Here is a 24,725-nt window from a genome sequence, read left to right on the forward strand (position 1 = left end):
ATCAGAAAGATTTCCCTTTTAGAAAGTTCCTGGCCTGTCCTTCCTTCTCTGCCCCTCCTTTCTTTGTTCTCTTTTCTCTTTCACCCTGATCACGGTTCTAAAAACAACACCCTACCTGCCAAGGTCAATGTTTAATGTTTCAGAGCCTTTATATAATCCCCATGAACAGACCTGTGCACGTTTCTTCACTGGGCTAGTTCCAGCACCATGACTGCTGTGTGGAGAGTGATTGTGACCCACAGGAATTATCTGATTGCTTTGCTAGTACCTTTACTGATTCTTCCTCTCCCGCTGCTCGTTCCTACCCAGGTAAGAACTCTTCACTGCACTAAAAAGAAAAGGAGTACTTGTGGCACCTTAGAGACTAACCAATTTATTTGAGCATGAGCTTTCGTGAGCTACAGCTCACTTCATCAGATGCATGCCGTGGAAACTGCAGCAGACTTTATATATACACAGAGAATATGAAAAAATACCTCCTCCCATGCCTCATGCTTTTCTTTTTGCGAATACAGACTAACACGGCTGTTACTCTGAAACCTGTTCACTGCACTAAGAGACTCCGAGTTATTTGGAGAGCACTGCGTCTTTTAAATTACAAAACCAAATGGGAACCACAGGTCCCTTCCCTGAGTAACTTCCATTGTTTCTGAGCTGGACACTTACCTTTCCAGCTAAAAGAAAAGGAGTACTTGTGGCACCTTAGAGACTAACTTTTCTTTTTGCGAATACAGACTAACACGGCTGTTACTCTGAAACCTTTCCAGCTAAGTCCCCTTAGACAACTGGTGGGGCACCTGGAATACTACAGCAATGAGGACCTCACTGGATAGACAGACTTGTAGGTCTATCACGAAAATGTGTTACTGAATTACAGTAAAAATGTAACTTGCTTCAGATGATGGCCCCGATTCAGCAAAGCATTTTTGCACGTGCTTAAAGTCCATACCTATGTGCCTAACCTTAAGCACATGCTTTAAGCCTCAACTCAGGAAGCATTTTATGCTCAACTTTTAACTTCCCTCCTGATTTTCTCAAAAAATGCCTTTTCTCCTATTTTTCAAGATTTGTCTTGAGACTGAGGAAACACTGTCAGGATTTTTTGTTTTATAAGTCAACAGGACAAGGCATTTCTGAGCTATGGGACAAAAATAAGGTGTGTTTCCCTTTTTAAACGTTTTGGAACTTTTTTTCTTTTGGAAAATTGTTTTTAAAGAATGATTTGGTCTAGAATCTTTAAAAGTCCTGGGGGACACTTAGTGTTTATGATTACTTCTGACAAAGTTAAGTTCAAATCTTGGAATTAGTCACTATAGACTTTTAAATTGTGATCATGCTAAGATATTCCAGTGGACTTTAAAAACTCTGCCCAAAGTCTGTTAGAGTTTAGAAGTTCTGCTAGCAGAGTGCAGCCCACACAGAGTATGTAAACTCTCAAATGAGCCGCACTGGTTCAGGGAGGCTACAAACTCTGCTCGCAGGATTTGATTTGGATACTCTTTCGTCTTGTGTTTCAGTCACATTATAATATAGCACAATATAGTATCTTTAGCAGAAAAAATATAAACTTCAACATCCTTTTCACATAATTACACACACAAAAAAACTGTGAAAGAACAATTGGAGAATTGTTCTGAATTCAACACAATGAAATTCAATAAAGACAAGTGCAGAATACTTCACTTAGGCATCAAATGCACAACTACAAAATGGGGAATAACTCGTTAGGTGGTAGGTACTGCTGAAAACAATTGGGGGTTATAGAGGATCAGAAATTGAATACAAGTCAGCAATGTGATGCAGTTGCAAAAAAGGCTAATATTCTGGGGTGTATCAGCAGGAGTGTTCTATGTAAGACGAGGGCGGTAATTATCCCATCATACTCAGCTGGAATACTGTGTCCAATTTTGGGAGCCACACTTAAGGAACGATGTGAACAAACTGGAGAAACTCCAGAGGAGAGCAACACAAATGATAAAAGGTCTAGAAACCCGGATCAATTTGGAAAGATTAAAAATACTGAGCATACTTAGTCCTGAGAAGAGAAGACTGAGGGATGGCCAGAGAACAGCCTTCAAATATGATAAGGCTTATTATAAAGAGGACTGTGATCAATTGTTCTCCATGGCCACTGCAGGTAGAACAAGAAATAATCAGTTTAATCTACAGCAAGGGAGATTGAGGTTAGATATTAGAAAAACTCGCTAACTCTCAGGGTAGTGAAGCTCTGGAACAGGCTTCCAAGGGAGGTTGTGGAATCCCTATCTCTAGATGTTTTTAAGAACAGGCTGGACAAACAAGGGCCAAGGCTGGTCTAGGTTTACTTGGTCCTGCCTCAGCGCAGGGGGCTGGACTCAATGACGTCTCAAGGTCCCTTTCAGCCTGACATTTCAGATTCTATGATTATTAAGGTTATAAAGCCAAGCACTCAAAAGTCAGGAAATGACCAGGATGAAGGTTGCCTGTGCAACCTTAATTCAGCCCTCCTTTGTGCATGCATTATGATATGGTCTAATTACATGATTGCATACTATGTTTTTCCACAGGACCCCAGCCTCATTCAGTGCACAGAGGATGGACAATGTACACTTAAAGAGCAGCTATTCCAAATTTGCTTTTATCCTCATTGTACAATGTTTGGCCCTGGCCTTATTTACTGTCCATTATTCAAACTCTGCACTGGATACAGAATTATTAATTTCTTCATGGGTTTTTCTATGGCACTCATCACTACAGTATGAGTGCTTCACATACATTAATTAATTAACCTTCACAACACCCCTATGTGGTATGGGGACGGTATTATCCCCATTTTACAGATAGTGAGCTGAGGCACAGAGATTAAGGTCAAAAATTCCACTAATTTTGGGTGCCCAATTTGAGACAACAAGGACCTGATATTTTTGAGAGTACTTAGCATTATATTGACCGTACATGTTTAAAACACAGCTTCTATTGACTTCCATTGCAACTGTGAGTTTTCAGCATTGCTGCAAATGAGACCCCAGGCTATCAAGTTGGGCCCCCAGAAAATGAGACACATACAATTACTGATCCCCTGTGAAAAGTTTGGTTTCAGTGACTTGCCCAGCATCACACTGGAATTCTGTGGCAGAGGCAGAGATAGAATCCAGTTCTCCAGGGTGGCATTTAACTGCCTAACTATGAAATAATCCTTTTTCTGCCTGCAATCCTTTGTCTCTTCATTACACACCTTCCAACTTCTGAAGCAAAAGAGGAAGGGTCCTACAAACATATTCCTCCACTACACAGCCCTGATTCATCTCCAGAGCATAGTTCATCCTACACACTAAATGAGTTAGGGATTCTGTGGAGAAATAGTTTCTGATCATGTAATTAGACTTCATCATAATGCATACACATCACAGGGCTGAATTAAGGTTGTATATGATAACTTCCTAAATATTGAGTACTTGACTTTGTAAACTTAACATTTATTCAGATTTTTGTGCAATTTCCTGCACAATTTCAATTAAAAAAGCAAACTGAAAAAAACCCATACATTCCATCACGTGGCATGATATTGACACCCACATGAGTTATCAGCAGGGTTGGAACCTTTAGATCCATGGCACAGATCTCTGCAACCAGAGCAAAAATAATTGACAGCAGCAGTAGGTTGTCATCCTCTCTGTGGACCAGCACAGAGGGAGATGAGACATACACGTTGCTAGGGGGTTTTACAGATTTGCTGGCAGCAGAGGAATGATGAGACTCAGGAATCTTGGGTTCCACTCTAGGCCCTGGAGGGGTGTTTGCTAGTGGGCACAGACTTTTCTGCCCCATCCCCTCCAATCTGTCCCTGTTCTGTCTCTTCCCCACCCTGGATCCTTGTCCCAGTTCCACTCTACTGCTCAGGTTTCTCATCCCAGTTCCAATCACCTTGGCCAGCCACTCCTAGTCTCCCCCTCTGGGACTGCTATCAGTCCCAGTCTCTCCCCCTCCCCATACTTTATTCCCAGACCAGAAAATAACCGTTGGGGATGTTGAAATGCCTGTACTTATCCTTGGGGACCCAGCCTACCCCTTAATGCCATGGCTCATGAAGCCGTACACAGGCAGCCTGGACAGCAGTCAGGAGCTGTTCAACTACAGGCTGAGCAAGTGCAGACTGGTGGTAGAATGTGCATTTGGACGTTTAAAAGTGCGCTGGCGCAGTTTACTGACTCGGTTAGACCTCAGTGAAACCAATATTCCCACTGTTATTACTGCTTGCTGTGCGCTCCACAATATCTGTGAGAGTAAGGGGGAGATGTTTATGGCGGGGTGGGAGGTTGAGGCAAATCGCCTGGCTGCTGATTACGCACAGCCAGACACCAGGGCAGTTAGAAGAGCACAGGAGGGGGCGGTGTGCATCAGAGAAGTTTTGAAAACCAGTTTCATGACTGGCCAGACTACGGTGTGAAAGTTCTGTTTGTTTTTCCTTGATGAAACCCCCCGCCCCTTGGTTCACTCTACTTCCCAGTAAGCTAACCACCCTCCCCTCCTCCCTTCGATCACCGCTTGCAGAGGCAATAAAGTCATTGTTGCTTCACATTCATGCATTCTTTATTAATTCATCACACAAATAGGGGGATAACTACCAAGGTAGCCCAGGAGGGGTGGTGGTGGAGAGAAGCACCAGGAGGGGTGGTGGAGGAGGAAAGGACAAGGCCACACAGCACTTTAAAAGTTTAAAACTTATTGAATGCCAGCCTTCTGTTGCTTGGGCAATCCTCTGGGGTGGAGTGGCTGGGTGGCCGGAGGCCCCCCCACTGCATTCTTGGGCATCTGGGTGAGGAGGCTATGGAACTTGGGGAGGAGGGCGGTTGGTTACACAGGGGCTGTAGCGGCAGTCTGTGCTCCTGTTGCCTTTCCTGCAGCTCAGCCATACGCTGGAGCATATGAGTTTGATCCTCCAGCAGCCTCAGCATTGAATCCTACCTCCTCTCATCATGCTGCCGCCACCTTTCAGCTTCAGCCCACCACTTACTCTCTTCAGCCTGCCACCTCTCCTCCCGGTCATTTTGTGCTTTCCTGCACTCCGACATTGTCTGCCTCCACGCATTCATCTGTGCTTTGTCAGTGTGGGAGAACAGCATGAGCTCAGAGAACATTTCATCGCGAGTGCATTTTTTTCACTTTCTAATCTTCACTAGCCTCTGAGAAGGAGAAGATCCTGTGATCCTTGAAACACATGCAGCTGGTGGAGAAAAAAAAAGGGACAGCGGTATTTAAAAAGACACATTTTATAGAACAATCGGTACACTCTTTCACGGTAAACCTTGCTGTTAACATTACATGCATAGCACATGTGCTTTCGTTACAAGGTCGCATTTTGCCTCCCCCCAGCGCGTGGTTAGCCCCTCCCCCTGGCTAACAGCGGGGAACAATTCTGTTCAGCCACAGGCAAACAGCCCAGCAGGAATGGGCACCTCTGTGTGCAGTTCTGGCCTCCCATGTTTAAGAAGGATGAATTCAAACTGGAACAGGTACAGAGAAGGGCTACTAGGATGATCCAAGGAATGGAAAACTTGTCTTATGAAAGGAGACTCAAGGAGCTTGGCTTGTTTAGCCTAACTAAAAGAAGGTTGACGGGAGATATGATTGCTCTCTATAAATATATCAGAGGGATAAATACCGGAGAGGGAGAGGAATTATTTAAGCTCAGTACCAATGTGGACACAAGAACAAATGGATATAAACTGGCCACCAGGAAATGTAGACTAGAAATTAGATGAAGGTTTCTAACCATCAGAGGAGTGACGTTTTGGAACAGCCTTCCAAGGGAAGCAGTGGGGGCAAAAGATCTATCTGGCTTTAAGATTAAACTCGATAAGTTTATGGAGGAGATGGTATGATGGGATAACATGGTTTTGGTAATTAAATATTCATGGTAAATAGGCCCAATGGCCTGTGATGGGATATTAGATGGGGTGGCATCTGAGTTACCCAGGAAAGAATTTTCTGTAGTATCTGGCTGATGAATCTTGCCCATATGCTCAGGGTTTAGCTGATCGCCATATTTGGGGTTGGGAAGGAATTTTCCTCCAGGGCAGATTGGAAGAGGCCCTGGAGGTTTTTCATCTTCCTCTGTAGCATGGGGAACGGGTCACTTGCTGGAGGATTCTCTGCTCCTTGAAGTCTTTAAACCACGATTTGAGGACTTCAATAGCACAGACATAGGCGAGAGTTTTTTTGCAGGAGTGGTGGGTGAAATTCTGTGGCTTGCATTGTGCAGGAGGTCAGACTAGATGATCATAATGGTCCCTTCTGACCTAAATATCTATGAATCTATGAATGGCCCCTTAAGAAAAGCACCCTATTTCAACCACCGTGACCATGAATGATATCACTCTCCTGAGGATAACACAGAGAGATAAAGAATCATAGAATCATAGAATATCAGGGTTGGAAGGGACCCCAGAATGTCATCTAGTCCAACCCCCTGCTCGAAGCAGGACCAATTCCCAGTTAAATCATCCCAGCCAGGGCTTTGTCAAGCCTGAAAGAGTGGATGTTGTTTGAACACCAGCAAACATACACTGCAATGCTTTGTTCTACAATGATTCCTGAGTATGTGCTACTGGCCTGGAGTGGTAAAGTGTCCTACCATGGTGGATGGAATAAGGCTGCCCTCCCCAGAAACCTTTTGCAAAGGCTTTGGGAGTATATCCAGGAGAGCCACAAATGCCAGGGCAAATTAATCATTAAACATGCTTGCTTTTAAACCATGTATAGTACTTTAAAAGGTACACTCACCAGAGGTCCCTTCTCCGCCTGGCGGGTCTGGGAGGCAGCCTTGGGTGGGTTTGGGGGGTACTGGCTCCAGGTCCAGGGTGAGATTCCTGGCTGTTGGGAAAACCGGTTTCTCCGCTTGCTTGCTGTGAGCTATCTACAACCTCCTCCTCCTCATCATCTTCTTCCTCATCCCCAAAACCTGCTTCCGTGTTGCCTCCATCTTCATTGAAGGAGTCAAACAACACGACTGGGGCAGTGGTGGCTGAACCCCCTAAAATGGCATGCAGCTCATCATAGAAGCAGCATGTTTGGGGCTCGGACCCGGAGAGGCTGTTCGCCTCTCTGATTTTCTGGTAGGCTTGCCTCAGCTCCTTAAGTTTCATGCGGCACTGCTTCGGGTCCCTGTTATGGCCTCTGTCCTTCATGCCCTGGGAGATTTTGACAAATGTTTTGACTTTTCAAAAACTGGAACGGAGTTATCTCCCCATACAGCGATCAGATCCCATACCTCCCGTTCGGTCCATGCTGGAGCTCTTTTGCGATTCTGGGACTCTATCATGGTCACCTCTGCTGATGAGCTCTGCATGGTCACCTGCAGCTTGCCATGCTGGCCAAACAGGAAATTGAAATTCAAAAGTTCGTGGGCCTTTTTCTGTCTACCTGGCCAGTGCATCTGAGTTGAGAGCGCTGTCCAGAGAGGTCACAATGGAGCACTCTGGGATAGTTCCCGGAGGCCAATACCGTCTAATTGCGTCCACAGTACTCCAAGTTCGACCCAGCAAGGCCGATTTCAGCGCTAATCCCCTTGTCGGGGGTGGAGTAAGGAAATCGATTTTAAGAGCCCTTTAAGTCAAAAAAAAAGGGCTCCGTCATGTGGACGGTTGCAGGGTTAAATCGATTTAACACTGCTAAATTTGACCTCAACTCCCAGTGTAGACCAGGGCCTAGTCTTTTTGCCCAGTCAGTCCCATTTCCCTCCCCCCCCCACACACCTCCTAGCTTCCTGTCAGACCTGTCTTCCTTTGCCCCACTCCTGTTTCTCCCCACACTGGTTCCTAGTCCCAGTCTACTTGTTGAACCAGTCTTGGTCTCCCACAGCTCCTCGTCTGATCTCAGTGTTGTTCCCCCAGCCAACTGTTTCCTAGTCCCTACCCTCATTTCCCTCACCAGCTCCCAGTCGCCTGGCCCAACTAGTCCCAGCCTCCCCTCTCCCAGTTCCAACCTCTCCCTCGGTTCCTAGTCCCAGGCTCATCCCCACCCCAGGCTCTTTCCCAGCTACTCCCAGTTTCTCTCTTTCCTACTCCTACCCTGCCCAGACCAGTCCCACTAGACTCCTTGTCCCAGTCTAATCCTTGCCCTCCCCCACTTCTGGCTTCTGTTCTCGTTACATTTGAATCAGATGATTTCCTCATCCATGCTTCAGTGGTGCCAGCAGGGGAGTCATTGAGAGCACAAAAGACAGAGATTTATGGTGACCAGACAGCAAATGTGAAAACTTGGGATGGGGGTGGGGGGTAATAGGAGCCTATATAAGAAAAACACCCCAAAATCAGGACTGACCCTATAAAATTGGGACATCTGGTCACCCTACAGAGATTCCCGGCTTGCAGTTCCAGTGCCCAGCCTCAGCCCAGCCAGGAGCAGCCTTTACAGGAAAGTCTGGTTTGGCACCTCTAGTAGCCCAGTCTGCTCAGAACTAGGAGCTGTGAGAGACTCGAGGGTGGTATCTTCAGAGATTTTAGTTGCTAAAATCAAAGAAGTCTCTACTGAGCATGTGCAAACTGCAATTTTACAAAGGTTTATAATTGGGCCAAATTTGGATTTTCAAAGGACAGCACAAGGCACATCCCGGAGACAAATGGCAAGTTTCAGCTTCCTGCTCCAAAGTGGGGGTGGGGGGGAGGCTGCTAGAGCTGTTCAAAAATGGTCTCCAGAATTTTTTTTAACGGACAAAAAAATTTATTTTTCCCTAGCCTTGTTCTCAGAAATGGCTGACTCATTTTGGCTGAAATTTTCCATAAAACTTCAGCCTGATGCAGACAGCTGCCATGTAAAATTTCAGCCCAAATGGTTAAAGTTTGGCAAAGTTATGAACAACTGAAAACAGGGTCTTATAATGGGATGCGGTGCACAATCTTAATAGTAGCAGGTGCCACCAGTCCTGCCTATAATAATATATTTAAATACTTTCTTTAAAAGGCTAAAGAAATTTACAGACAAAACACTGTGTGTACAGTTTGGCTCTAATTTAATACCATTACATGGAAATGATGTTTTTAGATGTTGCAATGATAAAAATGAAGTGAATGCTTGAAAGTGTAGAAACGCAAAGGTCCAGATATGGAAGCACCCTTAACTCTAACTCTGTCAACACCATTCCTCTCCCTGTCCATCAGCACTCTCTTTCCTCAGCCACCATCCTCCTCCGTATTTCCAATAGGGACTATAAGCTATCAACTCCATCTGGTAAAATACAATAATGGTATAAAGAACCAGAGCTATTCAGTTTTCTGAACACTGGCATTATGAGATTCTAACCCTAGTTCACCAGAAATCCCAGCAACTACTACACTGTAGATATAGCCTCCAGCACATATGGGACACTGCCCAAAACACTGGCACAGAAATAGTTCAGCTGCCTGTTCACAGCAAGAAACACCAACATTTCCCTTCATATACTGCCAGATACAGTCTAGAAACAACAATGGATACTGCGCATACCCACAACCCCCATGAAAGCAGTGGGAGCTGCAAGTGCTAAGCCTCCGTTAGGGCCAAAGGCCAAGAGTCAGGGCCCTGTTCATTCCACAATTTTGTGACCATGGAATTCACCCCTTGCTGCAGAATCTCAGCTTATGGGAGAGACTTTCAGTGGCACAAATGGGTATTAAGTGCTTGATTCCCATTAACTTTCAATGGCAGTTGGGTGCCTACCTTCTTTCTGTGCCTTTGAAAATGTTCTCTGATGGTTATTGCCTTTATGGTGGTAGAGGTAACCTTAAAATGTGAACAGATTTCAAACTGATGCCATGTTGCCTGCCTGAGTCTGCAGACATCCTGAAACAATATATCTGAGCAATGTAACCTGTCCTATTCACCTCAGCCAGGGGGACTCTAATTCCATGGATATAAAACTCTAAATTTTGATGCAGGCAGGCATCTGGCATTTTGTTTTCTGTTTCCCTACCCCACTGAGACCTGTCCTCCAGCGTTCCACAGAGGGACATGTTCCCTGCACTGTTGCATAGAATGAGGAAGCAAGGCATCAAGGAGCCAGACCTGAAGTTCAGCTTGCAGTGAGGTGGGGGCAGCCAGAAACATAGGCTGGCCAGCCTGGAGAAAGGTGCAACAGAAGAGGCCCTGGTAGCTGGGGAGATAAGATGCTGCAGCTGGCTACAAGCTCCCCTCCTTTCCTGGCACACATGATGGGAAGGAGTTCCTTAGCCAGACCACCTAGGCATAATGAAGGGAACCAAAGCCCAGGGAGTGGAGCTGGGCTGGAAAGCAGAGTGACAAACCTGTCCTTGAAAAATAATTTCTGCCAAAAACAATCATTCACAAATTTTACATAGAGTATTTTCAACTATAAGCCATAGTTATGTGTGAGTTGGGGAGGTTGTGATGAGGGAAATGGGAATGAAAGGTATTTCATGGCAATAGACTAGATTAACATTGCTTCAGAATTTGGTCCCCTCATGCCACAGAGTAGAAGGGGCCCTGCCTATAGCCAAGCATTTCAAAAGTGATGATAGATTCATAGAGTTTAATGCCAGAAGGAACCATTAAATCATCTAATGACCTCCTATATATCACAGGCCATTAAATTTTATCTAGTTATCCCTGTACTGAGATCAATTACTTGTGTTTGACTAAAACACATCTTACAGAAATGTATCTAGTCTTGATTTGAAGGCATCAAGAGAGTGAGAATCTCTCTCAATGCCAATCTCAAATGAGTAGTTTGTTCTAATGGTTAATCACCCTCAACTGTTAAAAATGTATGCCTTATTTCTAATTTGAATTTGTCTGGCTTCAGCTTCCAGCCACTGGTTCTTGTTTGGCCTTTCTCTGCTAGATTGAAGAGCCCTTTAGTATCTGGTAGTTTCTCCCCATGAAAGTATTTACGAACTGTAATCAAGACACCTCTCAATCTTTGTTTTGATCAGCTAAACAACTTGATCTCTTTAAGTCTCTCCCTGTGTAAGGCATTTTTCTCCATCCCTCAAATAACTGTTGTGGCTCTTTTCTGCAACCTCTCTGATTCAAATTTCTGGATGTCCAATCTGAGACACCTTAATGGAGCCTGATTTTCAGAAGACAGGCACTCAGCCCTCTCTGAAAATCATGCCCCTTGAACATCTCACCCAAAATCACTTGTCACGTTTGAAAATTTTGGTCAAAGAGCCCAGTCTGCATCTTTTACTCTTCAAAATATGGACTCAGTGGAATATCCCACATACATGTAATCCTCTGACGTGATTCAGGTGTCTCTGCAGAGAACAGGTGGTCAGGATACAGGGTCAGAGTTCAGAATGTGAGAAATCTTAACTCTCAACTATTTATATATAACTGTGGTATTTTAATAATGCTTTCTTTTTCTTATTAGTATTACAGTGATCACTATTTACAACCTCAACTAACTGAATCATGGCTTGTCAGCAAGTATTCTGTCAGTCTGATTTCCTGGTCATTTGCATGCCAAGATTTGTGATTGTTATTATTTGCATTGCAGTAGCACTCAGAGGCCCCAGTTGGGTTCTGGGCCCCATTGTGTTAGGCTCTGTATAAATACAGACAAAGCAGTGCTCCCTGCAGCGTGGGGGTCCCCAGTCTGCGACAGTATAAGACACAAAGACACATAATACATGACTATGTACATGTTTTTCTAACAGTGTAAAGTGAAGTAGCAAAAAAAGTAGTTAATGAAATTAAATGGGACTTAACTCAGATAACTGCTTATGTGGCTGGGGAATGGGATCCAGAACTTTTCACTACTAAGTCATGGTTTCAAACCCAGCCAAAGTTGGTAGTGCCTGGAAGTTACCATTTTATCAGGTCTTTGGTATCTCTTGTGGAAAGATTTGGTAGATCTCAATTCAGTGTCACAAAGGCCACCAACTGGCATCTACAGTTCAGCAGAGGCCAAGGACTGACTAGGCCCTGGAGAGACAGAAAATATTTCTGACCCTCCAAGTCTAAATGTGGCCTTTACAGGTTAAGATTGGGCACACTGCTGGGCCATATGGGAGAAGCTTGCACTCTTACACTGGCCCAACAGTGCATCTTCAGTGTACAGGGCTGTCAAGCTAACACCTACACTAAAAGGGGGGAAAAAAAAAACAAAGGGAAGGGGCAGGACGCATAATGCCACACTCAGATGTCTGATCCCTCACAATTAACCAGCATACCTTCCTAGTAATTAACTTGCCCCATTGGGAGATATGGCTAGGGCCCTGAGATAAACTGTTGTGTGAACAAGGGTAAAACAAACAGAATTATAAAGGCTTTCTCTAAAGCCAAAGGAAGCAGAAATTGACAAAGATAAAAAGGCAAATAATCAACACCACACAGAAACCCAGCCACTGAGCTGAGCCTGATGCCTGGAGCTTCACTAGACCATCTAATCTGATAACCAGCTTTGACTTGGAAGGAGGGTGTAAACTTTCACCTCTCTGTCTGTCTGTCTCTCTCTCACACACACACACCTCTCAAAGAATTATATCCTGAATGCCAGGCTGGTGGTCATGGCGTCCCCTGGAGCATGAACAGGATTCGGAGCAGTAGCAAAAAGAAAAGGAGTACTTGTGGCACCTTAGAAACTAACCCATTTATCTGAGCATAAGCTTTCGTGAGCTACAGCTCACTTCATCGGATGCATACTGTGGAAAGTATAGAAAGTATATAGATCTTCTATACTTTCCACAGTATAGTATACTTTCTATACTTTCCACAGTATGCATCCGATGAAGTGAGCTGTAGCTCACGAAAGCTTATGCTCAAATAAATTGGTTAGTCTCTAAGGTGCCACAAGTACTCCTTTTCTTTTTGCGAATACAGACTAACACAGGCTGTTACTCTGAAACCGGAGCAGTAGCAGGATGTGCAAGATCTAGAGTGGAGGGTGTATGAATGGAGACAGAAGTATCTCTGTCCCTGGGGATAACTGATGGCCCCGCTGGTTGCCAGTAGCACTGATATCCCTTTTCCAGGCCTCCAGACAGTTTCTATTTTTCGTTTTTATAAATCCCAATGGAGTAGGATGTGGGGGAATGTTCTGAGGAGAGAGTCTAAACCAAGGCCCATAATCACTGAATTCTTCACTGTCCCTGGGTTGGAGCCATACAATGTGAAATATTATTAGGCCCCCCATACTCCCCCTTTCCTGTCACTGTGTTCCTGACAAGCTTTATTGGAGGTGACCCTGTGCAGGTGGAATGTGTCAGCATCCCAGGACTTGCCAGGGATTCTCACTGACAGCTTTGCCAAGAGAACCCAGTGGCTTCTCATAGGTACACTAAATGGGAGAGATGGATTAATCAACATTGGGAAACTCCAATTAATGTTCGGCTTGATGGAATATTTAACTAGGGAACTGCACTTTTTAAAGTTTCTGTGGTTGCCACTGAATATGGGGGGCCAAAATCCATCCTTTCCTTTCCTCAGAAATCCCTCTCTTCCCCCCATTCCTGCTGCTGAAACCCTTATCCAGGACCTGGTAATCTCTACCTAAAGTACTGCAACTTTCTACTCTCTGGCCTACTCAATCTCACCTTTCATCCTTCTACATCACAAGCTCTCCATCTCTTTCCATGCCATAGTCATGCTTGCCTCTTGCTTTCCTGGGTCTTCATAGGTCTGTCCGTGCCTGCTTTTCAGCTTTTGTCTAGTGCTATTCCTCTACTTAGATCCTGTGCTCAGACCATTCCGTCCCACTCCCTTTAGAGCATTCTCCAGAAGATCTCTGTGCTGTCTCCCACATTGCCAGATAGGTTTGAAATTATCTCGATTCCAGATTCCACATAACTCTTTTCTTCTTCAAATCCCTCTGCAAACTTCCTGCTAGTCACGCTTTCCAGCATTGACCCACACTTCTGAGTCAGTCGCAGAATGAGGGAGATGTAAGCCACCTCCCCTCAGTCCCCACCACAAGGCTGATTCCTTCCCTCGGGCCTGAGTCACCACTGTGTTACCACCTGAGGAACTACACCGAAATAAATGCAGGCATGTCATAAAAACTGGAGTAACACACTGGTAAAAGAGACCCCTTGTCTGGAGAGGGCACCTTACAGCCCATGATTCCTTCCTCTCCCCAAGGAAAGAATCCCCATGCAACATGCTATTTCAGATCACCTTGAGGTGATGTAATGAAGTAAATATGTTTAATTTAGAAGCTGGAATGGTCTTCCAGAGCAGAAGTAAGCCAAAGTCCCCTGGAGAAAGGGTAGGAAACAAACGTTGGGATCGTTTCACAATGGGGAAGGAAGAAGTTTTTGAATAATTTTGTGAATTGCAAAGGGCATTTTACAACAATACAAAATAAAAAAAGAAATCCCAGTGATTAGGAACTGAAGTTGAACTGTGATTATAGTTTGTCAATTAGCCTGTGCAAAGGCTGCGGCTAATTGTGAAAAATCAAATGAAAAGTAAACATATAATGATTTACAATGCTAGAAATCAAGGCTGCGGAAACCAATCAGAGTTCATCTGGGCCACTGCATGAAACAGGTCAGGAGAAAAGTGAACTGAACCAAAGACTAACTGAGCTGTTCAATCATTCAAAGACAGAAGTAAATCAGGGAGAAGTTGCTACCATCAGCAAAATCAAGGAGTCTGTTCAGAACTTCCGCCTTATCTGGGCAGGGTTCAAAGTCAGTGATATATTTCTTTTTCTGTGTATAAGTTTTGCGTTTCCTTGTAAAGACTCTTCCACAAGGTCACCGTAAATGCTGCCCCCTTATTTCTATCCCAGATCTCTGACAAGGTCACTGAATGCTTTGCCCTTTTCTCCATGACAGGAGGCAGATAACTGGGATCTGTTCCCCTTCTCTACCTGGGGCACAGTTGGGAGAAAGAGGCTAGAAGCAGGCCTCTGACTGAATGCTTAGTAAGAGCGTATGAATAAGCTTGTGGGCTAGCGTCTCAGTCAGCTGTGCAGTGTGCTCTGATTGTGCGCATTCTCTTTCAGGAAGCCCGATGTGGTTATGTTATCATCCTGATGGCGCTGTTCTGGTGTATGGAAGTCCTGCCATTGGGTGTTACTGCCCTTTTTCCTGTCGTGCTATTCCCGCTCATGAACATAATGGATTCAACTAAAGTAAGAGATCTGGCTCTTACCTATCTGCGTCCCCATCAATTTCTCTCAGTGTGTCTGGATGTCTCTCATCTGGTCAGTCTACAGGGACAGGATGGTTTCAACACGCAGTGTTGAGGGGGAGGAAACTGCATGACTGGCACCCAGAGAGAAGGCTCACAGAACAAAGAATTTCTCTGCCCACCTGGAATGAATGCTGGGTCCAGCTCCAGAAGTGAAACCAAAGGAAAATTATTAGCAGTATGGGATGCATGTAGCCTGCATAACAGTGTCTCTGACCCTCCTTCAGTAAATATTCTCTCTCTGACTGTCTGGCTTCTCTCTCTGACTGTTTTCTCTCCCCTGTTTTCTGTTACAGGTCTGTATGGAGTATCTGAAGGACACCAACATGCTCTTCATCGGGGGGCTGATGGTGGCCATTGCTGTTGAACACTGCAACCTACACAAGCGCATCGCCCTGGGGGTCTTGTTAATCCTTGGGGTCAGACCAGCCCTGTGAGTGAGAACCTCTGAAGTGGGGGGAGGGGGCAGTCAGTGAGAAGACCAGATTCCACCCAGGGAAGGAGTTTGGAAATCTTTTCATTCCTGATTCAGGAAAGCACCAAAGTACATGCCGACGTCCATCATTTAAGAGCTGTCTTGATTCGGGCTCTTTGTTTGCATTTGGTTCTCATCTCATTTCAGCCAGAAGGCTATGTGGGGTTTGGGAGTCTCCTGTGTGATGTGTGATATGAGTAATGAACTCCTGTGTTCTCCGATATGTACTGCAGCCAGCTCTCTTTCTTTCCCCTGTCTATATATTGGATGGAAGGACTGACTTAATAAGAAATATTTAATATTATGTAGCTAAATGACAGTGAGAAAGGGAACAGCATAACCAGACCCATAGAAAAGCACTGTGTTAATGATTATGATCCTGAGTGGGGACTTGGGGTATCTGTATTTAAAGAGATTAGAAAACCAGGAGCAATTTGGTTTTGAATGATAATTGTAAGGCAAAATTACAGAGGTCTATAAAATATACAGAGAAAGCTATATGATCCTATCTAGTTTGTCCCATACCACAAGAACAAGGGAACATTTGAGGATGTTATAAGACAATAGGATAAAAATAAATAAAACCCAAAACACTTTTGTACATAATTTGTAATTAGCTTGTGTATCTCATTGCTGTAAAATAATGTGGTAAGATCCAAAGGAAGACTAGACTTTTATATGAATCAGAACAGAAACTGCAGTGATAAGAGGTGGGATAAATTACAAAGATTATTGATTCTCAAGCTTAACAGTGTTAACTGATCACTATCTGGGCTCAAAAATAAATTCTCTCCCAGACGACAGTGTTACACAATTAGCTGTCCCCCCAGGTCACTATCACCCCAATTTCAGATCTGTTCAGCTGGGCAAACTTCATCTAATCTTGTGTTAAGGGCCCTCTGCCCATGCATGGCCTTGGTACCATTCTGTAATGATGATCTGTGTGGGATGTACTGTACGTTACAAGCCAAAAGCTCTGTGCTGCTATTCTCCCCTAGTGCTAACTTCGTTTCCTAACAAAGAGAGCTCTCTGTACAAGGAGATCCACCACTGGAAATGCTCACCCTGGCCGTGCCCTGTACCCCAGTCCAGGACACATTAGCTAGTCAACAGCTAATTAATGCATTTCCCCAGAGGAACAGGAGCTGACAGGACAGTCTTTATACCACAATAAAACCTATACAGAATTCTAGCCACAGCATGGAATGGTTTTCAGTGCAATCATGCATGGATCCTGTCAAACAAGCTGTTGCCATATGTATCTTTTTCTCCTGGAAACCTCTCCATCCTCTCCTAGACTCCCTCTTCTTCCCTGCCTTTCATCCTCCTTCCTCCCCGAGAAGAACCTGGGCTAGTAGCGAATTTACATGCCAACAAAATCCAGGCCATTAAGTGACTGAGAGAATTGAAGATAATTTTGTCCTTCTTTGTGCCTGTGGGGTGGGAGAGAAATGGGGTAATGGAGCACTGTGAGGAAAGACTGTGCCCTTGACTTCTGAAGTGAGCTTCACATAGTCCTCTTCATTGCAGGCTGTTTATGGGCTTCATGTCTGTCACTGCGTTTCTGTCTATGTGGATCAGCAACACTGCCACCACTGCCATGATGATACCAATAGCCCAAGCTGTCCTGGAGCAGCTGCACAAGTCGGAGCATGAGACCAGCCCAGCTGGGCGCGTGGCTGAGAGCATCAACAAAGCCTTCGAGCTGCAGGAAGCACCAAGTAAATCAGATTCCTCTCAAGAGACACAAACACAAGGTGCGTAGCTGTAGGCGTTTTCTTCTTTAGGGTAATGGAGGATATGCAGGTGCCTTCTCCATCTCCACCTTAGGTGCTTCTGGCCTCAACATTCATCGCTGCTTCTAAATTTTAACTTAATAAGGGAGGAAGATGTCTATGGCATCCAGACTATATCAGAGAAGATTTCTGATATGAGATAACTCTTTAATCTCGCAAAAAAAGGTATAACAAGACCTAGTGGATGGAAGCTGAAGTCAGAAAAATTCAAACTGGAAATAAGGTGCAAATTTTAAGTGAGGGTAATTAATCACTGGAGTAACGGTCATAGGGAGGTATCAAATTCTCCATCACTTGGATTCCCTAAATCAAGTCGGTTGTCTTTCTAAAAATATATACTGTACCTCAACCACAAATAATTGGGCTTGATACATGGATGGCAGTGTGCAGTTCTCTGGCCTGTTTCATGAAGGAGATCATGTTAGAAGATCACAGTGATCTCCTACTGGCCTTAAAATCTATGAATTTGTGAACAGGCAGCTCCCTTTCTTTATCAGACTTCCTCTTCTTTTCTGACCCCTTGATTCTACTCAAGTGTCCTTGAATTTCAATCACAAGCTTTTTTTAATCAGGTCCTGATGTGGGATGAGCTGCCTGTTCTCCAGTTGCCTGTGTTCCTGAATGTGTTTTCTTCTCCCACTTCCTCCCACAAGTTCAGACATTGCTGAGTCCAGTTACTAGTGTTTGCATGGTGTAGCCACGTGGTGTTATCACACACTCACATTTTGTGTATTATTCCAATTTTCTCAAAAAACCTCTTTTCATCGGATTTTGTATCAATGCAAACACGAAATGGGACAGAGGCTCAGGGAACTGCCAAAGTCTGCCCTGAAATGACCATGTCTCGATGCCATTCCTCACCTTGGGGTAGCCTGTTGTTTCCTAAACTGGAAATACTTTGTTAAGCAGGCCCAACAACCTTCCCAATTCCTTTCTTGCCCAGCTTGTGCAACTCTTCTCCTGTTCCTGCCTTTGCACCCAGATAATGGACATGTGCTGACAGTGGAGGAAGAGGAGAAACTGAAAGACGTGAAGCAGCTGGAAGAGGAGAAGCACCTGACATTTTGCAAGGGAATGAGCCTCTCTGTTTGTTATGCGGCCAGTATTGGAGGGATCGCAACCCTGACTGGTACTACCCCCAACCTGGTGATGAAGGGACAGATTGATGAGTGAGTACAGAGAGGTTTGGGACTGCACCCCCAGAATTGCTGTCTGTTAGTAGTGTAACCCTTCTGCCCATCAGAGTTGGCAGCAACAAGGGTCGGGTTCAATATCTAGGGGTTCCATTCCAACAACACAATGCAAACCGGCTCGAGCTCCCACCCAGTGACCTGGGACAAATATATACCACCCCCGCTGGGCGCCTCCAAGAGGCAATACTTCCCCTCTCGCAAGCACATAGTCTGAGTATAGCAAAAAGCCTTTTAATAACAGAGAGAAACAATTGGCATTATGTTGGGGAAACATCACCAACAGGATTCATAACACAACCCATGAGCAAAAAACCCACCCCAAGCAAATTGGGGCATGCCCTTTCCCTTTGGTTCTTGAGTTCAGCAACCCCAAATCACCCAAAGTCCCAAAAGTCCAGTGACCCAAAAGTCTCTGTCCCTGGTCAGGGCAGCCCCAGAGTTTGAAAGTTTATCTGCAGAGCTTTACCTCCCAACCTGGGTGGAGAAGGGGGGGGGGAGGAGGGAGAGGTAAGGGGCACCTTACATGATTTGAAGCTGACCGCCCCACAGCTCCATAGGCCTTCGCTCCGCCAGCTGCCCCACGAACTGCTTCACTCAGCTCTGCGGCTCACAAGCAGCTCCCGCCGTCCCACAAACTGCTCCACCAGCCGGTCCACGAAGTGCTCCACGTCCCACAAGCAGCTCCCGCCGTCCTATGAACTGCTCCACCAGCCTGTCCACAAGGCACTCCGGCCATCCCGCAAACTGCTCCACACTATCTCTTCAGGCTCCCCCGCGACTTAACACGACGCTCAGTGATTTCAGCTCTTAGTCAGTTCAGCTCTTTGGTGAATTCAGCTTGTAGTAGGGGAGCCTCAGTGCTGGAGCACCATTAGCCCAAAGTGAGCTCAGCAGCCTGTGACTAGACTCCTAATGGAATCAAAATTAGCTCTGATATTCCACAGTGGAGCGAGGAGGAAGTGCAATTAGCATGTAAGGCCCTCACCAAGGGGCCCATGTCACTAAGTATTAATACTTGTCCCCAGCCTCTCAATTCACAGAGTTTTGGAACCCATGACGCTTGCCTAGCAAGTGCTACTTAGTTGATGGTGAGTCCCTCCATCATAACAAAAGGCCAAGTACAGTTCCAAGCACAGTTCCCATAAGCAGGGTAATAACAATTTATTCTTCCTGCCCCAATAACAGAGACACTGGGGATCCCACAGCAGCCAAAGTGACCATTTGGGCAGCTATGGCCTCATTCTAGACGGGGTGGGTGTGCCTATGCAAATGAGATCAGCCCCTGAAGTTCTTTTCCACAACTTGCCACACCTCACCACCAGATGTCAGGGTGGAGCTCATCCTGACACTGCTTACATCAGTAACCTTGGGCTGGGGCCAAAGCAGAGAAGGACAAAATAAATTTGACACTATTCTGAGGAAGGGAGAACCAGGACAAGATCATTTTTGGTCTGGCCCCACAGCTCCCTCTCCTCTCTGGGCCACAGATTATGAGGCAGAAATGAGTGCAGTTGTACAGGTGACATCTGTTTATACTTCCAGGCTCTTTCCTGCCAATAACAATGTGGTGAACTTCGCTTCCTGGTTCATGTTTGCTTTCCCTACCATGTTACTATTGCTGGCTCTTTCCTGGATTTGGCTCCAGATAATGTTCTTGGGATTTGAGTAAGTACTTTATGCTCATTGAAACAAATATAAATTGATGCTTCTGCCATTGATCCTGTCACAGTTTCAGCGTAACTACACCTATATTCCTTGCTCTGTGATCTGCTCCAGGAGTTCCCAGTCGTGTTTCAGATCTCCAGCCATCACCTTTTTCTGGATAGGAATCCTTGTCCAACTCCCTTCTGACCAGGGGTTTTAAGGCTGCACACTCCCTGATCTACACTGTGATATCCCTAGCAAGCCAGTCTGCCTAAAGGTCAGCGCCTGGGCTTTGCTTTCTCTCCAAGTCTATGACCAGTGACAAGTTACCGCTCAGCTCCTTCTAAGCAAGCATATTTATTCTGAATGTAAAACCATTACAGAGAATGCATATAAATACAATAAAAGAAACTATCTGCATGGTAAAAAGCTTACCAGAGGTTACTCCCAACTTCAACATAGGGGTCATTGCTTCAAACCCCACAGCAGGATTTTCCCTGTGTTTACATGTTCCTAATGGTCTTTAGATCTGGAACCAGCACCCAGACTGAGCAGATGAGCTGTTTCTTTATACATCTGGGGCCTTTGATCGCCAATCTCCAGGAACTGGTAATCACCCAGCAGTCACCCTCTCCTTTGGACATAGCTTCAAAAGGAGGGGTTTTGCATAATCAGAGAATTTGTATTATCCACTCCCCAAGGATTCCCCAGGAAATCCACTTACCACTTACCCATACGGGTAGGAACTGCAGGGAAACAGACAAACAAAAGAGTCCCATTCAATTCCATCACATGAAGGCAGACAGCTAAATAGTGACACATTTTTAAGTGCTTGTATACAAATGCTAGAAGTCTAAATAAAAAGATGGGTGAACTTGAGGGCCTGGTATTAAATGAGGATATTGATATAACAGGCATCACAGAAACTTGGTGGAACAACGACAATCAATAGGAGACAGTAATACCAAGGTACAAAATATGGTCACACTCTTGGGGGAGTGGCCCTACATGTGAAAGAAAATATAGAGTCAAATATAATAAAAATCTTAAATGGAGTACCATAGAATATCTATGGAAAGAAATTCCATGCTTGAATAATAAGTGTATAGCGGAAGGAAAATACTACTGACTCGCTGACCAGGATGGTGATAGTGACTGTGAAATGCTCAGGGAGAGGCTACAAAAAAAGAAAACCCAAAAATAATGAGCAATTTCAACTATCCCCATATTGACTACATATATATCACCTCAGAACAGGATGCAGAGATAAACTTTCTAGATATCATTAATGACTGCTTCTTGGAGCAGCTAGTCCTGGAATCCACAAGGGGAGAGGCAGTTCTTGACTTAGTCCTAAGTGGAGCACAGGATCTGGTCCAAGAGGTGACTATAGCTGAACTGATAAGTAATACTGGCCATAAGGTAGTTAAATGTAACATCCTTGTGGGGGGAAAATACCAAAGAAACCTACCACAGTATCATTTAACTTCAAAAAGGGGAGCTACACAAAAATGAGGAAAGTAGTTGAAAGGAAATTAAAAGGAACAGTCACAAGAGTGAAATGCCTGCAAGCTGCATGGAAACTCTTTAAAACCACCATACTAGAAGCTCAAACTATGTATACTCTGAATCAAAATTAGAAGAAAAAAAATAGTAAGAAGATCAAAAAATTGCCACCATGCCTAAACAGCAGAGTAAAAGAGGCCATGAGAGGCAAAAAGGCCTCCTTTACAAATTGGAAGTCAAATCCTACTGAGGAAAACAGAAAGGAACATAAACTTTGGCAAGTCACGTGTAAACGCATAATTAGGCAGGCCAAAAAAGAATTTAAAGAGCAGAGAAAGAGAGACAAAAACTAACAGCTAAATTTGTAAGTACAGTGGAAGCAGGAAGCCTGACAAACAATCAGTGGGGGCACTGGAAGATCAAGGTGCTAAAGGAGCACTCAAGGAAGACAAGACCATTGCAGAGAAGCTAAATAAATTCTTTGCATCAGTCTTCACTGCAGAGATTGTGAGGGAGATTCCCACACCTGAGCCATTCTTTTCAGGTGACAAATCTGAGCGACTGCCCCAGATTGAGGTGTCAGTAGAGGAGGTTTTGGAACAAATAGATAAATTAAACAGTAAGAAGTCACCAGGACCAGACAATATCACTCAAGAGTTCTGAAGGAACTCAGGAAACTGGAGAACTCCTAACTATGGTATGTAACCTATCACTTAAATCAGCCTCTGTGCCAGATTTTTAAACAGCGATTTTTAAAAAAGACTCCAGAGCTGCTCCTGGCAATTACAGGCCAATAAGCCTAACTTCAGTACAAGGTAACTATAATAAAGAAAAGAATTATCAGACACACAGATGAATAAGATATGTGGGGGAAGAGTCAACACAGCTTTTGTAAAGGGAAATCATGCCTCATCAATCTATTTAAATTCTTTCAGGGTGTCAACAAGCATATGGACAAGGGTGATTCAGTTGATACAGTGTACTTGGATTTTCAGAAAGCATTTTACAAGGTCCCACACTAAAAGCTTTTAAGCAAAGTGAGCAGTCATAGGATAAGAGGGAAGGTCCTCTCATGATCAGTAACTGGTTAAAAGATAGGAAACAAAGAGTAGGAATAAATGGTCAGTTTTCACAATGGAAAGAGGTAAATAGGAGGGTCCCCCAGGGGTCTGTACTGGAACCAGTCCTAGTCAACATATTCATAAATGATCTAGGAAAAAGGTTTCAGAGTAACAGCCATGTTAGTCTGTATTCGCAAAAAGAAAAGGAGGACTTGTGGCACCTTAGAGACTAACCAATTTATTTGAGCATAAGCTTTCGTGAGCTACAGCTCACTTCATCGGATGCATACTGTGGAAAGTATAGAAGATCTTCTATACTTTCTATACTTTACTTTCCACAGTATGCATCCGATGAAGTGAGCTGTAGTTCACGAAAGCTTATGCTCAAATAAATTGGTTAGTCTCTAAGGTGCCACAAGTACTCCTTTTCTTTCTAGGAAAAAGGGTAAACAGTGAGGTGGGCAAAGTTCGCAGATGATACTAAATTACTCAAGACAGTTAAACCAAAGATGATTGTTAAAAGTTACAAAGGCATCTCACAAAACTGGGCGACTAGGCAACAAACCAGCAGATGAAATTCAGTGTCAATAATTGCAAAGTAATGCACATTGGAAAACATAATCCAAACATACCAAATTATGGGGTCAAAATTAGCTGATACCTCTCAAGAAAACTATTCACTATGACCCGAGATCTCTATCTGAAAATATGTGCTCAGTGTGCAGCAGCAGTCAAAAAAACTAAGAGCATGTTAGGAACCATTAAGAAAAGGATAGATAATAAGACAGCAAATATCATAATGCCACTATATAAATCTTTGGTACGCCCACACCTTGGTACTCCATGCAGTTCTGGTTGCCCCACCTCAAAAAAGATATATTAGAATTGAAAAAGGTGACAAAGAAGGGCAACGAAAATGAATCGGGGTCTGGAATAGATTCCATGTGAGGAGAAAGTAAAAAGACTGAGACTGTTCAGCTTAGAAAACAGCAACAACGGGGGGTATGACAGAGGCCCATAAAATCATGACTGATGAGGAGAAAGTGAATCAGGAAGTGTTACTGACTCCTTTTCATAAGACAAGAATCAGGGGTCACTGAATGAAAGTAATAAACAGCAGGTATAAAACAAATACAAGGAAGTATTTCTTCACACAATGCACAGCCAACCTGTGGAACTCGTTGCCAGGAGATGTTGTGAAGGCCAAAAGTATAACTGGGTTAAAAAAAATAGATAAGTTCATGAAGGCTAGGCCCATCAATCGCTATTAGCCAGGCTGGGCCGGGACACATCCCATGCACTGGGTGTCCCTAAAGCTTTGACTGCTAGAAGCTGCAACTGGTTGACAGGGGAGGGATCACTTGATAACTGCCCAGTTCTGCTCATTCCTTCTGAGACATCTAGCACCAGCCACTGTTGGAAGACAGAATACTGGGCTAGGTGGACCATCTCTGACCCATATGCCATTCTTATGTTCTTATGAAGTCAGGGCACCTAGCCCCTCCCATCCATTGTGCTGCTGTGGCTACATTTCTGTTTTTAGTGCACTAGTTTGATCACAGTTAGCCTGGGAATGTCTTCCCAAACTGGAAATTACACCTCCATCCCAAAGTGTAGCAATACCTTTTGTCTCTCCCATCTTAACCCCCTTCTCCCAACATCTTTGAGCCCACTTGCCTCTCCAGCTACTGCCCTTTCTCTCTGTCATCTCTAAGCTCATTGAATGCACTGTCTACAACCACTATTTTGAGTTCCTCTCCTCCCGTTCCATCCTAGATCCTCTCCAATCTGGCTTCTGCCAACTTCCACTCCACCAAAACCACTCTTGGCAAAGTCTCTCATGACCTGTTCCCCGCCTATCTGTCATTCAGGCCCACAACCTTGGTATCATCTTCAACAACTAGATCTTCACATCCAGACTATGTCTAAATCTTGC

At 44.5% G+C, this 24,725-nt stretch overlaps 1 protein-coding gene across 1 annotated transcript in view; it reads left to right on the forward strand.

The window, feature by feature from the left end:
• Positions 1-207: 207 nt before the first annotated feature.
• The window catches only part of SLC13A2 (solute carrier family 13 member 2), a gene marked incomplete at its 5' end in the record, with an annotated part of 33,896 nt that continues 9,378 nt past the window's right edge, over positions 208-24,725 (forward strand). The window contains 6 exons of the mRNA XM_084650976.1: positions 208-309; positions 14,927-15,055; positions 15,411-15,547; positions 17,120-17,346; positions 18,368-18,554; positions 20,121-20,243. Coding sequence (XP_084507102.1) covers positions 208-309; positions 14,927-15,055; positions 15,411-15,547; positions 17,120-17,346; positions 18,368-18,554; positions 20,121-20,243 — 905 coding nt within the window. The remainder of the gene's footprint in view (positions 310-14,926; positions 15,056-15,410; positions 15,548-17,119; positions 17,347-18,367; positions 18,555-20,120; positions 20,244-24,725) is intronic.

The sequence above is a fragment of the Lepidochelys olivacea genome (genome assembly GCF_965140295.1).
Source record: "Lepidochelys olivacea isolate rLepOli2 genome assembly, chromosome: 17".
NCBI lineage: Eukaryota > Metazoa > Chordata > Testudines > Cheloniidae > Lepidochelys > Lepidochelys olivacea.